General features: G+C 33.4%; 1 protein-coding gene and 1 long non-coding RNA gene across 2 annotated transcripts in view; one reads left to right on the forward strand and one right to left on the reverse strand.

Moving 5' to 3' along the window:
• Positions 1-5,300: 5,300 nt before the first annotated feature.
• Positions 5,301-6,193, forward strand: LOC126977045 (uncharacterized). Its single transcript, XR_007732137.1, has 4 exons — positions 5,301-5,400; positions 5,438-5,659; positions 5,816-6,037; positions 6,075-6,193. It is a non-coding gene; the product is annotated as an uncharacterized LOC126977045 (long non-coding RNA).
• The window catches only part of LOC126977039 (uncharacterized), a 74,863-nt gene continuing 66,417 nt past the window's right edge, over positions 5,816-14,261 (reverse strand). The window contains exon 3 of the mRNA XM_050825699.1: positions 5,816-7,942. Within this exon, the coding sequence (XP_050681656.1) occupies positions 7,423-7,923 (501 nt within the window). The 5' untranslated portion in view covers positions 7,924-7,942 and the 3' untranslated portion in view covers positions 5,816-7,422. The remainder of the gene's footprint in view (positions 7,943-14,261) is intronic.

Here is a 14,261-nt window from a genome sequence, read left to right on the forward strand (position 1 = left end):
TTGGCGAGTGATAACCGTAGTACCTACCTGCTCAGAATTATAGAAAACACTGATCCTATCAAGAGTTGCATTAGGCACTTCGCAATTACAAAGTTGGTTCCAACGTTAGAACCGTTGGCGAGTGATCACAGTACATGCTCGGAATTGCACAACAGAAAACAATGATAGGTAGGTACTTATCAAGAGTTGCGCGTTACTTCGCAATTACAAAGTTGGCTCCAAAATAGGACCCGTTGGCGAGTGATCACCGTAGTACCTACCTGCTCAGATTTATAGAAGAGAAAACACATTGATCCTATCAAGAGTTGCATTACTTCGCAATTACAATAAAGTTGGTTCCAAAATTAGGACTCGATGGCGAGTGATCACCGTAGTACCTACCTGCCCAGAATTATACAAAAGAAAACACTTTGATCATATCAAGAGTTGCATTAGGTACTTCGCAATTACAAAATTGGAACATTTGGCGAGTGATCACCCTAGTACATACTCAGAATTGCACAAGAGAAAACACTTTTGATAGGCTGGTAGGTATTCAAGAGTTTGCATTACTTCGTAATTACTAAGTTGATTCCAACATTAAAACCAGATGGCGAGTGATCACCGTCGCACACGCACGGTAAAGGACGCTGGTGTGAGACGAAACTTGTGTCGATACAAAGCCCAGCGCTCCTCGAAACACCTACCTCGTACATTATATTGGTGATCATAGTATTGGTATATTATAATAATAGGGGTTTAACTATGAAATTGCCATTTTGTTGTTATAGATACTTCAAATTGACAAAGAAACTTAATGGTTTGAGATTTTTGAGTGAAACTTTTTTCACATGGTACGTAAGTATGTAGTTAGTTCTTCTTTTAAAAAATGTGCAACATTCGATTATCGTTTCTATTCAATTATAATTTCAGTTGTTTTTTTTTATAAGCAAACAAGAAAGATGGATACTTCAAAAATTTGAGTGATTTTTGAATACGAGTTCTGACGTGGAACTAACGCGGCAGAAACAGCTCGCAATATCAATGTTGCCTTTGGAGAGGGGACTGCTAATGAACGTACCGTGCGATTTTGGTACGATTTCTTAATGGAAACTTTGATTTGAAGAACGAACCACTTGGAAGACCGCCTACATAGGTTAATAACAATGAATTGACAGAGATGGTGGAAGCCGATCCAAACCAAATTACGTTTAACGTTACCTTACCAAGAATATCGATATATTTAAAAGTAAAATAAAAAATATGAAAAATGGGTGCCTTAGGATTTGACTGATCTGCAGAAAGAAACGCGTGTTGTAACTTGTGTTGCCTTGTTGAATCGATACAGAAATGAAGTAATATTGGAACAAAAAAAGTAAAAAGTGATTCTTTGCGATAACCCTAAGCAAAAAATAAAATGGCTGACCCCAGGTTAAACACCGCAACAAAGTTCTAAAGAAAAGGTTAGGTAACAGTTAAAAGATAATGGTAACTGTTTGGTGGTCTCAGCGTGGTTTTATTCACTAAAGCTTTCTCCGATCTGGTCAAGCAGTAACGGCAGATGTCTACTTTGCCGAACAATGATAGCAAAACTAGCAGTGAAACCACCCCGACTCATGAATCGATCTTCACCATTATTGCCCCATGATAACGCGAGACCTCATACAGCACGAGAAACCGTCTTAACTCTACAGGAACTGCAATTAGAAACTATTCGTAACCCTCCGTATTCGCCAGACCTTTTCCAACGGACTACCATGTTTTTCGGAATTTGGATAATTTTCTACGTGATAAAAAGTTTTTTTCTCAGTAGGCAGTACAAAATGCTTTCACACAGTTTGTCGAATCTAGATCACCACAGTTCTATCGCAAAGGCATAAATGAACTTCTTATTGTATGGCAGCAATGGATAGATAATAATAATTATTTTAATTAAATTAATAATGTTAAATTAATGAATAACTAATTTCAATTTTACAGTACAAATCGGCAATTTCATACTTTAACCTCTATTATTTTCTTTGATGTGAATAAATATACTTACCTACATAGTTTTTAATATTAGCACTAATAGTCTCATACTCATGAGTCATACCTACTTAGAATCTTTTAGAATGAATTTCTGGTATTTTACATTGTCTCCCAGACAGTAAAGTAAGCAGGTAATATGAAATATTATTATTATTTTAAATATCTGAATTTGAATTCTTGGTTTAAGAAATAAAATAAATGCTTGGATGAAATAACATTAAAATAAAATTAAAATATAGATTGTTCAATCAGTGCTACCGCAACAAATGTAAAAACTGTAAAATACCAAGTTTGCTACACTTACACATGAAATCAAATTGTTCAATTTATATTTAACACATTAATTTGAATGCATTATTTTGCAATAGTAAATCTTGGTTTTTAGTCTTGATTCTAAACACATTCTATTTCGGTAAAACGTTTTGACAAAATAAGTGCCGCGGGGACCGCGGGAAAAAATTAAAATGTTAAGTAATAAATATCTAATAAGTAGGTACCTAATTGGTAATGTGGAATAGTTATGAGACGGTAAGCATTCAGTCAGTTTTTTAATTAATAGTTACAATTTAGGATAACACTCATTAACAAAATAAAAATTTGCTATATCAACAGTGGTAGAACATTTTTGTTGGATAGACAATGATGACAAAATGTTCATTCAATTGCCAAAACAGCAGGCGTTAAGTGTCCGTGTCGTCTGACTATTTTTTTTCTATTTTGTTATAATTCAATAAAAATATAACTAGGTATTAAAACTTCTATATCTCAATTCTTTGTGGTCTGTATTATTATATGCATGGAGCATTGTTGCAAATAATGCAATTATTATAAACAAAATATCTTAACTTCCAATCAAATATGTACCTAAGTACTGAGGTTTCCCTTTTGCATTGGTCGCGAAACTCATTCAGATCTTCTTTTCCCTAGATAGGTATTGCAATATTATTATAATAAAACAATAATTGCGAAGTGCTTTATTATGTAATTACATCATAACTATTATAATATAAATTTTGTCACTTAAAATACAACTAAGAATGACATCAGGGGCGGACCGTTTAATTACCTACTACTATGTCATGGGCCAGCCTAATAATTCAACATATATTTTCGATAATGTGTACACTGTAGTTATAGCAAAATAAAAGGGGAGCAAATATATTTGATTTATTTAATATGACTTAGATACAGAAACAGCGAGTGTAGGACATTTAAAGAAACTAAATGTAAAACTAGTGTTGTTATTAATTTACTGTTATTATTGTTCAATTTCAAGGAGGCCTTTATATTCAAAGGCCTTGAGCTGCAGAGAAATAAGCCGTCATGTAGGTCCGCCCCTGAATAAAATTATGTATAAACTGGAAATATACGTCAAAATACAAACAAAATAGAACTTAATTGAATTGATGAATAGTAGATATTATTTTTGAATTTGGAATTTTATACTACGTATTATTAAGGTTTTATTAGTCTACTGTCATTTGGCGACACCGGTTAGGTACAGCACAGCTTTCAGCTTTAGGTATATACGTAATCAGAAGCAACAAGTAACTTAGGTACTGTACTTTGTTGATGCCAACAGACGGTACACGTGAACAGTATGGGCGTAGTACTATATTAGTTGTTCTGTGGCTTCTACATCATTCGAGAACCCTATCACTATTATTGCCCTGTCCGTCAGTTTGTTTGTTTGTCAGCGGGCTGTATTATGAGATATTATGTTTTTGATAACAGCAATAGTTAGACAGCTATTCGCGCTTATACAACAAAAAATTTACCACAATGGAGAATTTTATTATAGACAAAACCTATAACCTTGTGCGATGGGACGTAACCCTTGTGTGAGTCCGGTTCGCACTACACCGTTTTCAAATCCTTATTATTACAAAAACCTGTATCTATATCTCTTTATATAACAAGAAATTAGCGCATTAGGTAGGGATGTACCTATCAAAAATACATATTATACACAAATTCGTAAATTTGACAAATATTTCCAGTGACTTAATTATTAACACATTAACAAATATTAGTACGTAAGAGATCAGATACATCATCAATCATTATTAATGAAAAAGCGGCTGGAGACATAATTATTGCCTATGGTTAAATAAAAATTTTAAATTTATAAATACAAAAGACTTTCGAAACTTGTCTTGTAACCGACTAAAAACAAAGGTTGATCAATGTGCCTTGCAATCATAATCTTTATGCTCATACGACAGTTTTGATCCATCTATATTATATTACACTTTATAGTTTGTACGAAATACGCATCTCCGTAATAAACATAATAAAACAATTGTCTAATAGGTTCATGAATCGGATTAATATCTTTTAATTTGATTCGTTTATTAAAGATGTGCATAAAATATTACTACGTAGGTATATATTATGCTTTTTATGTTGGTTTTCCTATATGTGACGGCATTTTTTTTTAAATATAAGTCATTAGACCCGGCAATATCGCGCAATTCACACCTGTATGTGTGGCATGCGTCCACAGGAATTTTAAGAAACATTAAACGTCTAAGTATTATTATTCCATTATACAAGCGACGTTTTTTTTTAATAATTTCAAATAACTCATCTGTTGCTAGTATGTACTATGTAAAACTGTTAGTGATATTTAGATTTTTGACAAACCTCTTTGAGATTCGTCTCAGCAGACATTTTGGCAGTGATTACCAGAGCACCAGAATAATTTAAACTTTTTAAAATACAATTCAAATAAATTTAAAAATGTCTGCGAGAATTAATGTGAATGAAATCTCACAATAAATCTCGGATTCTACTAAAACCTTATATAAATGCATATTTTTAATATAGGAACCTATTTATATACTTAATTAAAATACGGAATAGCAAATATTTATTTAGCTACCAATGCTTCATTATACAAAAAAATCCAAATACCTTAATAATTGTACATGTTAGTTATTAACATTCAGCTGGCAAGTAGATATTCAATATTTATACATAATATAATATCATAATCGTATAAGTACCTACATAATATGCCAGAGTTGGCGAACCAACACTTTCAATAATCTTTACACACCAAAATTAGAGAATTGGATACCGAGGTACACAAAGATATTTAGTATGAAATAATTTGCAATAGCAGAATAATTTCTTGGCATAAAAAGTGTAAAAAAAATATACCAAGTCAGCGTCTTGATACAAATTCATAATAAATCTCGCACCGTAAAATTAGTTATAAGGTTATTAGCTACAGATATGATGCCATAATTAAATGACAGTTGAAACTTTACAGCGTATTATAATATATTTTTGATCTCAGCGAACAGACTTCATGGTCTGGTGGCGAGAGTAATTAGGACAACAAACATTTAGGCTGAGATCTATAGATATAGCTTACATACTTAGGTAGGCTGAGATCTATAGATAGAGCGAACATACTTAGGTAGGCTGAGATCTATAGATAGAGCGAACATACTTAGGTAGGCTGAGATCTATAGATAGAGCGAACATACTTAGGTAAGCTAAGATCTATAGATAGAGCGTACATACTTAGGTAGGCTGAGATCTGTAGATATAGCTTACATACTTAGGTAGGCTGAGATCTATAGATAGAGCGTACATACTTAGGTAAGCTGAGATCTATAGATAGAGCGAACATACTTAGGTAGGCTGAGTTCTATAGATATAGCTTTCATACTTAGGTATGCTGAGATCTATAGAAATAGCTTACATACTTAGGTAGACTGAGATCTATAGATATAGCTTACATACTTAGGTAGGCTGAGATCTATAGATAGAGCGAACATACATACCTAAGTAGGTAGGCTGAGTTCTATAGATATAGCTTTCATACTTAGGTATGCTGAGATCTATAGAAATAGCTTACATACTTAGGTAGACTGAGATCTATAGATATAGCTTACATACTTAGGTAGGCTGAGATCTATAGATAGAGCGAACATACTTAGGTAGGCTGAGCTCTATAGATATAGCTTACATACTTAGGTAAGCTGAGATCTATAGATATAGCTTTCATACTAAGGTAGGCTGAGATCTATAGATAGAGCGAACATACTTAGGTAGGCTGAGATCTATAGATAGAGCTTACATACTTAAGAAGGCTAAGATCTATAAAGCGTACTTTGCCGAGACATTCTTCACCTAGCTGAGTGTGATAAAACGCGAGCTTGAATTTTGCATTGGTCTGTCTTACCTAAAGCACAATACAATTTCAGCTGTCAAATGACTATGAAAACGAAATGAGAAATGCTAAGTTTACACTCAGCTAAATTGCCAATCATCAAAAATCAGCGTTATTAACTTAACTTTTGCTGTGTTAAGCTAAGAACGACAATTTAGATAAAAATAACAGAGTCAGTAGGTGAATCGTTAACGTGTTTCACATGGGACTCAAATACTTTCGATTGATTTTAGAATGAGATCTATAGGGCTTACTAAGACTTAACTTACATGAAACTTAGTTTAGTGTGATACAACGCGAACATGAAATATGAAAACGAAATCAAAGAAGCTTACATTCAGCTTAATTTTATGTAAGTAAAGTCTGAGCAAACTCTAAGTACGTTCTATACATCTCAGCCTTAGACTCAAAATTTTGCAGCAGCCTCTCACGATAGTATTAAAATATCAACGAAGACTTAAAGTATTTTGCGTGCATTATATGATATTAATTAATGAATTAATTATGAATAAAATATACAAATGATAAGTACCTACATATTTCTGACGTTATCCTTAGAGAGAGAAATAGCAAATTGTTTACAAAAATGTTTAAAATATTTGTTCCCCATTTTATCATAGTATTTGTTAATTAAGATTTATTAGATTTCAGAGCAATTGGTTATTTCTTTCTTGTAGTTATTTTTCGTTATTTTGGCTTGTTTGTTTTCTATTTTCAAAATATTGAAATTTGTTGGGTCACACAGTGAGAGACTTGATGATTAGGGAGGCTTCTCCTGTAGTCTACTTCTTCGTCTCTTGAAATATGAATAACATTTCTATAAAATTATTATTATTTAAATATAAAAATTTTGGCTATACGATAACAAAACATTTCGTCATTATACATCACTGTATCAGAGTGTACGAAATCATTTGATTACTGATAACAATTTTTAATTTAATACATAATTAGATATTTATATTTTAAAAATGCCTTCACAGTATACCTTTTTCTGATATCAAACAACTTAGTATCTATTCCTAAAAATATAACCTAAAAAACCTTATTTACATATTCCAGAAACGAAATTAAAATGTAATGAATTTACTACACCGATGTAATTAACGGTTTTATTATTGCATATGTAAAATCAAATTCAGTTGATTTATTGGCAGAGAGTAAAATAGCAAATAACATAAACAATTTAACAAACATAAACGGGTTGTATTCATGTGGCCCTACAATTATCTCTTATTTTTATTTTTCATCGTGAGACGCCGCCAGAAGCTGGTCTTCTCAGCTGGGGGCTGCTCCTCTCTGGTCTCTTCACTTCTCGTCTCTCCTCGAAGCATGTCAAGGAACGTGGGATCATTCTTTTTCACATTCTTTTCAATCTTGACTGCTTCAGCGCTCAATTCAGACTTCAATTTCTCTGGGCTTGTATTTTCAACCTTAAACTCATTTGGGTCTTCTACAAAAGCCTGTTGCAGATCTCGCATTATCTTCTTGCGAATTGTTTTCTTCATGCTGAGATGCCGCTCAAGGGTCTTCACGTCCCCGTTTGCGTACGTACGGAATTCATCTTTTTTCTTTTTGACTGATTTCTTTGTTTTGTCGTCATTCTCGTCGTAGACTTGTTTCGCGTCGTATTGCTGGTTTAGGCCGAAGATGTCGCGCAGGTGTGGAATGGTTCGTTCGGATGTCATCTTCTCTGTGGCGTCTATCACGCTGCTACAGTGGATCATAGACAGCTCATTGTTGCTCCTGAAATTGAGAAAAACGAAAGTTAGATTCAGATATAAGATTGTGAGCAAAGTATGCGAATTTAGACTTTTAGTCAATTAGTATGACGTTCTGAAAATAGATATAATTTTTACGGTCCTATGAACCTACGGATCAAGATTCAAGCGTTGATACCATGTAGGTTTAGGCGTCAGTTAATGAAAACCCTAAGTACTCTTAGTTAAACTTAAGTACGATCAGTAGTGTCCTTTTGATGTTATGGGTCGGATCAGCCAACAAATGTAATCTATTGCTGCACTTGTGGCGGCATCGTGAGGCGGTTCTTTACCTTCCCTAAGATATCTTCGAGAGAAGCGATGGCTGATCCATGCGTCATGCTTGTGAAGGGGTGCCGCTTCAATCGTATCATAATTTTAGAGTTACATTATTTTCATCTAATTTTTAAATTGATAAAATTATCGCATAATTCTGCTTTAGTAATTTACAGCGTATACAGGTTGATGCATATCTACTGTATTCGTGGCTCAAATTTTGTTATTCGATATCATTACGCGAATCGAAAGGCGTAGTTGTATGCGACAGCTAGTTTTTCGCTTAGTTTACATATTTTGCTGGAACTGGAAGTACTTAGCGGCCATATTAGATTGTTTCTTGATTGCCTAGGCTTATTATTATAATCGAATGAATCAATATATCATGTGATAGGTATATTACTTAATTAGTTATATAGAGCTAATTCAATATAACTTCTTAGTATAAAAAGTCTATGTACAAAGCTAAATTCGAGTCGAGGTATTACTACAAAATAATACAAAAAAAAGCTTTAGTAGCACCTACCAAAATAAAAAAGACACTTTAAGTAATTAGTAATAAATAACTAACTTAAAAAAATATCGGACAACTGCGCCAGCTAATTGAATACATTTATAAGTAATTCATGAACACCATTGAAATGTGCAATAAAAATTTAAAACTTATATTTCCCGTTGAGTGTTTAAGTGGTTTCGGTAATTCTCCAGCGCCGTATATGGCAACAATAAATATAAATAAAACAATGTGAGTGTGTGCAACGTATTTGTCTTGTATTGACGTCATTACAAGATGGCGGATCATATTAGGACGACGACCCCGGTTCTATGCGAATTTTAGCTGTTATTGTCGTCGAAATTATAAAATCTTTTTAAACCTAACCTATTATCTTTTAAATGTTTATTATTTGTGGTTAAATATAACATAGCTAATATCCTAAATTCCTGCCATGGATGGGGTAAATCATGCATTATCTTATATCGTTTTGAAATATGATATTCTTATGAAAAACGTAATTAAAAATAATTGATAGAGTGCTCCACCTATATATATATATAGGTGATCGGAAACGACTGGCCATTATAGTGACATTATGATCTGATCGTATAGTATGACTAAATGACCTGTAATAACGTAATGCTCCTATCTTATATTATCATGTCAAAAAGTGACACGTGTTATATAAAAATGTAAAGAATATATTATAAAGTAACTTTTTGCTGTGGTAAAACCCTAGATTTTCTCTAGATAAATTCACTCTCATAATAGAGAAAATATGTAAAACACAAACATAAAGCAGAAATGGTGCAGTGAAGCGAAATGTATTGCATCGCGGACAATGCGACCGCCAGTCTCTATACTACAAATATATGTACGTAATTCGCAGCAACGACGTGGTAGTTAGTGATGAAAATCGTTTGACTCACGTTGCACAAGATTAAAAAGACCCACCATATCTGTAGATTTACGCTTGCCGAGCGATTTAGGACCTAGTCGCTGTAGAGCCGGCTTCAGGATGATAGTAACATAACGTACGCTATAGAAAGTAACGTGAATACAGCCTGAATGAACTATGAAAGTTGCGTAAAATTCGCGTACTCTAATGTAAAGTGCTTGCGTATTCTACGTGAGGAAGCAACTTCTGTTTGTATTTATAACAAGAGGGCTCTAAAGGGTTTGTTAGCCCGTGTAGTAATTACATCTGCTGTGTTGACTAATGAGACATTTATGTATTTAATTATTGTAAAGAATAATAGGAATATATTATAACCGGACCGATCCCAGGGCTGTCAATACGAATAAAACTTATCTACTTAATAAAACCAAACATAGACCGACATGATTGCAGTTCTGCCTGCCTATCGAGTACGGAGAAGTAGTTCGATCCCCACCGGGAAAAATGCAATCACGTTTGAGTATTTAAAATATATTTCGAATATTCTACAGACAAAAAACGACCAATTAGGGAGAGGCAATGAGAGTTATTCTAATTAAATCGATATGCGTTTCCAAGCAGGATTCATCAATGAGGTAGATATTGGTAAGGGGCTGTCAAGTTTATAATCAAAATATTTGTTTAAGTAATTGTGAGAATGTGGGCATATGCTGTCATGGTTAGATATTCTTTTTCTATAAAACGCAATCCGCTGGTAAGGGAAGTAATATTTTTTTTTATTTATTTATTATTATTTGCAACTTATTTTTTTTTAAATAGAAGATATTTCTACATTATGTATATCCTATAAGAGCTCTCGTTAGCTATCGTGAGTGCTATTCAAAAACAAATAGTAATATAATAATGCTTAGATAATTTTCAGTATAGATAAAGCCATGCTAGTGCTGTTAGGCAACGCATAACAACAGGCCAGGTTTTTGGGTACTTTAGTGTGCATGATAGCTAGGTATGTCTTACACTAGTGTGCGTCGGTTCGCCGCTATTTTTTTTCGACGTGTTCATGATCTTAGATGTGTTTTTTTTTTATTTGCATACATAGTTTCGCTAATACTTAGTAGGGTTACATTTATCAACCCTATTACATATTTATAGTTAGTTATATTTTGAAGATATCATGAAATATGGTCTGATTGCAAAGCTCCTTCTTTACGTCTGATTTCAATATTCGATGGCAATCCTATATAAGCGATCCGTGACTTATTTTTAATCTATTTCTTGATTTTAGCATTTCAATAACCAATAAACTTCGGTAACTAAATCGGTATATGGTTTTTCAATGCAACTGTGGCAGATGGAAATAATATTTTTAAATGAATGGTATTGGTATGAATGTAACTATTAAGCGTTTTCTTTACCATATGGATTCAGAAATTAAGATTGACTTATTGAAAAAAAGCGAAAGCAGAATATATTGACGAATTGTCTGGAATCAAAAAAATTAAATTAATTTTTGAAATTAGAAAGCGACCGTTGGACAGTTTATTGGCCTAATAATATGATTTTTAAGGTATTTAAATGCTAAATAGATACAGATTATAAATTTCTATTTTAGCTGGCAACCCTAAGCCAATGTCAGACGATAACAATGGCCATTATTGGAAAATTTTCAGAGCTGTTCCAAATGATTCGTATCTTTTAATTGGTTTTGTTTTTATTTTAAGGCTTGTGTTGCCGTTACTAGCTACTATATATATATGGTATGTACTGGTGGCGAAAATTGTATATTTTACCAACTATAACGGACATCTTCGATCCTATTCAATCTGTATGTCGAGGTACTGAGTTCAGCCCATGTCGGATGCCATATTGGTGGATTTAATTTCAATAACATTAGTTACGCGGATGACATGGTCCTCCTTAGCCGCTCGATCAAGGGTCTTAGAGGACTGGTATACATCTGTGTCAAAAATTTGTTGGCGAACACGGGTTACTGTATAACGAAAAGAAATGTCATGGTATTTCGCTCAGGAAAGGGCCCGGATTACATACCGCCTATTTATTTGAACGGAACGAAACTAGCAATAGTAGAAAAATTTAAATATTTAGGTCATTTTGTCACAAGTACTCTAAGAGAGAGAAAGGCGAAGTTTAGCCGTAAGATCTAATATGATTATAAGAAGATTTAAGCAGTGTAGTAAAAATGTTAAAAAAACCTTCTGTTTACCTCATATTGTCAGTCTTTTTATTCAAGCTATCTTTGGGTTAGGGTAGGCCATGAACATCTTAGAGTTCAATATAACAACGCATTTAGAATGTTTCTGGGCCTGCCGCGTTATTGTAGCGCTTCCTTAATGTTTGCATTGTATAGGTTTAATGATTTTTATGCAGTAATTAGAAAAAAGATTTTTTCTATTAGAGACCGCATTAGTAAAAGTTCCAATATTGTTTTAAATGTAATGAATAATTTTGAAAATATAATGAATAGACATTGGCTGTTAAAATTAAAGTGTTCAAATAAATGTATTTAATGTGTTACTAACCCTAGAATAAGATTTTACTAACATTATATGGGCTATGGCCTGATATGAATGATATTATTATTATAAGCTCTTATAGGATATACATAATGTATACTTAACTTACTTACTTAACATTAAAATATATATTTGAGTTTATCATTTCATAGCTATCGCTGTTGTACACACTCTACATACAGATAAAATAGATCCTAGAATTTAAGTGCATTTTAATCCCCAAATATATAAACAGTAACTCACTCACTTGTATGTATACAACAATCACAGTTGTACACATAGCCTATGAATTTTTAAAAACTATTATTCCCTATTCGGTTCAGTATAGAGCCTGTTCGTGATTTGAGTCCCATCGGGGGACTCTCCGCGGCTGTGAACCATTTTTTAGGCCGCCTTGGCCGAGCCTTTTTCGCTGGAAAAGCGTTTCGTTTTTTCGCGGGAAAAGAGGAGGTTTTTAGTCGGTAGGAGGTGCCAAAACGGGGCCCGTTGCCTAAATACGTAAATATATTTTGCTTCTATCAAAAAAAAAGTATGTACAAATTATCATTTTCTGTTGCTGTTTTTGAGAAGAAGAAAAATATAATTATTCTGTGGTGCAGTCGAATGCGCTGTATAAAATTAGCACCATCTTGAGAGCTGACGGGTGATGAAGTGACTCTCTCTAGGCTAGAACAAAAGCTCTTGCCTCTATAATGACGTCGTCAGCAAGGCTTTGTTAAGGTACAGTCAAATACATAATTAAGAGACATTAATTAATCTTAACAAAGTTGAATTACATTCAGTATTGAAAGCTGAAGTGCTGTAATACTATTAAGGATCGAGAATTTTTTGTCTGTAATTACAACGTCATAGAATATTCTTAAGTTTCACCGGCTTACACCGAAATGTAAGAGTTTGGATATAAGTGTTTTGTACTTACAACCAACGCACAGAGGTCTTTCGTGCAATAATTAACTTAAGGATTATAGATTCATTATATTCTATTAACTTACAATCAAAACTAATGATGCACTTGCCTTTTTTTTTAATGAAAATAAGGGACGTGAAGAGCAGGATCTTCAGCTGATGGTAATTGATACGCCCTGCCCATTACATTGTAGCGCCACTCAGGATTCTTGAAAAACTTCTCCAAAAATTCTGAGCAGGACTACAATTGCGCTCGTCATCTTGAGACATAAGATGTTAAGTCTCGTTTGCCCATTAATTTAACTAGCTACGGCGCCCTTCAGACCGAAACACAATAATGCTAACACTGCTTCACAGCAGATATAGGCGCCGTTTTGGTACCCATAATCTAGCCGGCTAAAGGATTCCTCCCACTGGTTACCGACCTTATAACTAATCTAACCCAAATATAAAAAGGCAGACGAAAGATTTATCTAACAACTCATGATCGGTACCTATTCAGCCAAATCTCGGGCATAACTTATTTATAAATTAAATATTTCATAACTAATTATTATTATAGCTAAAGTTACGACAGTAGAATATAGCATAGTGATACACGTAGTAGGACGTGCACGGTCGTGGCTAGTGGCCTAGTACGTCTCGCCCTGATTGTTACCGCAAGGTACACTCAACTACATATTATATTAAGATCATCTGAAGTCGTCGCGATAATCTAAACGATATATTAGAATATACTTATAAAATTATATATATTATGCTAACTGTTATTTTTAAATAGTTTGTGTATTTTGAATGAATGTTATAACGGGTAAAGTGATCACCTCTGCCCACATTCTCTTGCAGAAGAATCACAGGAGAGTTGCCTGCCTGGAAAAAAGTGCGCGCTTTTTTAAAAGTATCAATATCGTAATATCGTCTTTGAAAATGGTGCTTGCAAAATATTTACTCATATAAGTTTATTATTCAAATGAAGACATTTTGGGACTTTTATTGCCATTGCTGAGATTGTTGGAAGAGAGGATTAAACATCAATATACCAAGATTTCCTAAATAAAAATCTCTTTTAGTGCAAAACTATTTATGGTTTTGACTGTACCGTAACTCGCTCAGAGAGAAATATAACGTTTTTGTTACATTTACGTGGTTTTATAACACCTTTATGTCTATGATTAACGTTGCTTCGTAAAAGCAT

Source organism: Leptidea sinapis, chromosome 43 (assembly GCF_905404315.1).
Source record: "Leptidea sinapis chromosome 43, ilLepSina1.1, whole genome shotgun sequence".
Taxonomy (NCBI): domain Eukaryota; kingdom Metazoa; phylum Arthropoda; class Insecta; order Lepidoptera; family Pieridae; genus Leptidea; species Leptidea sinapis.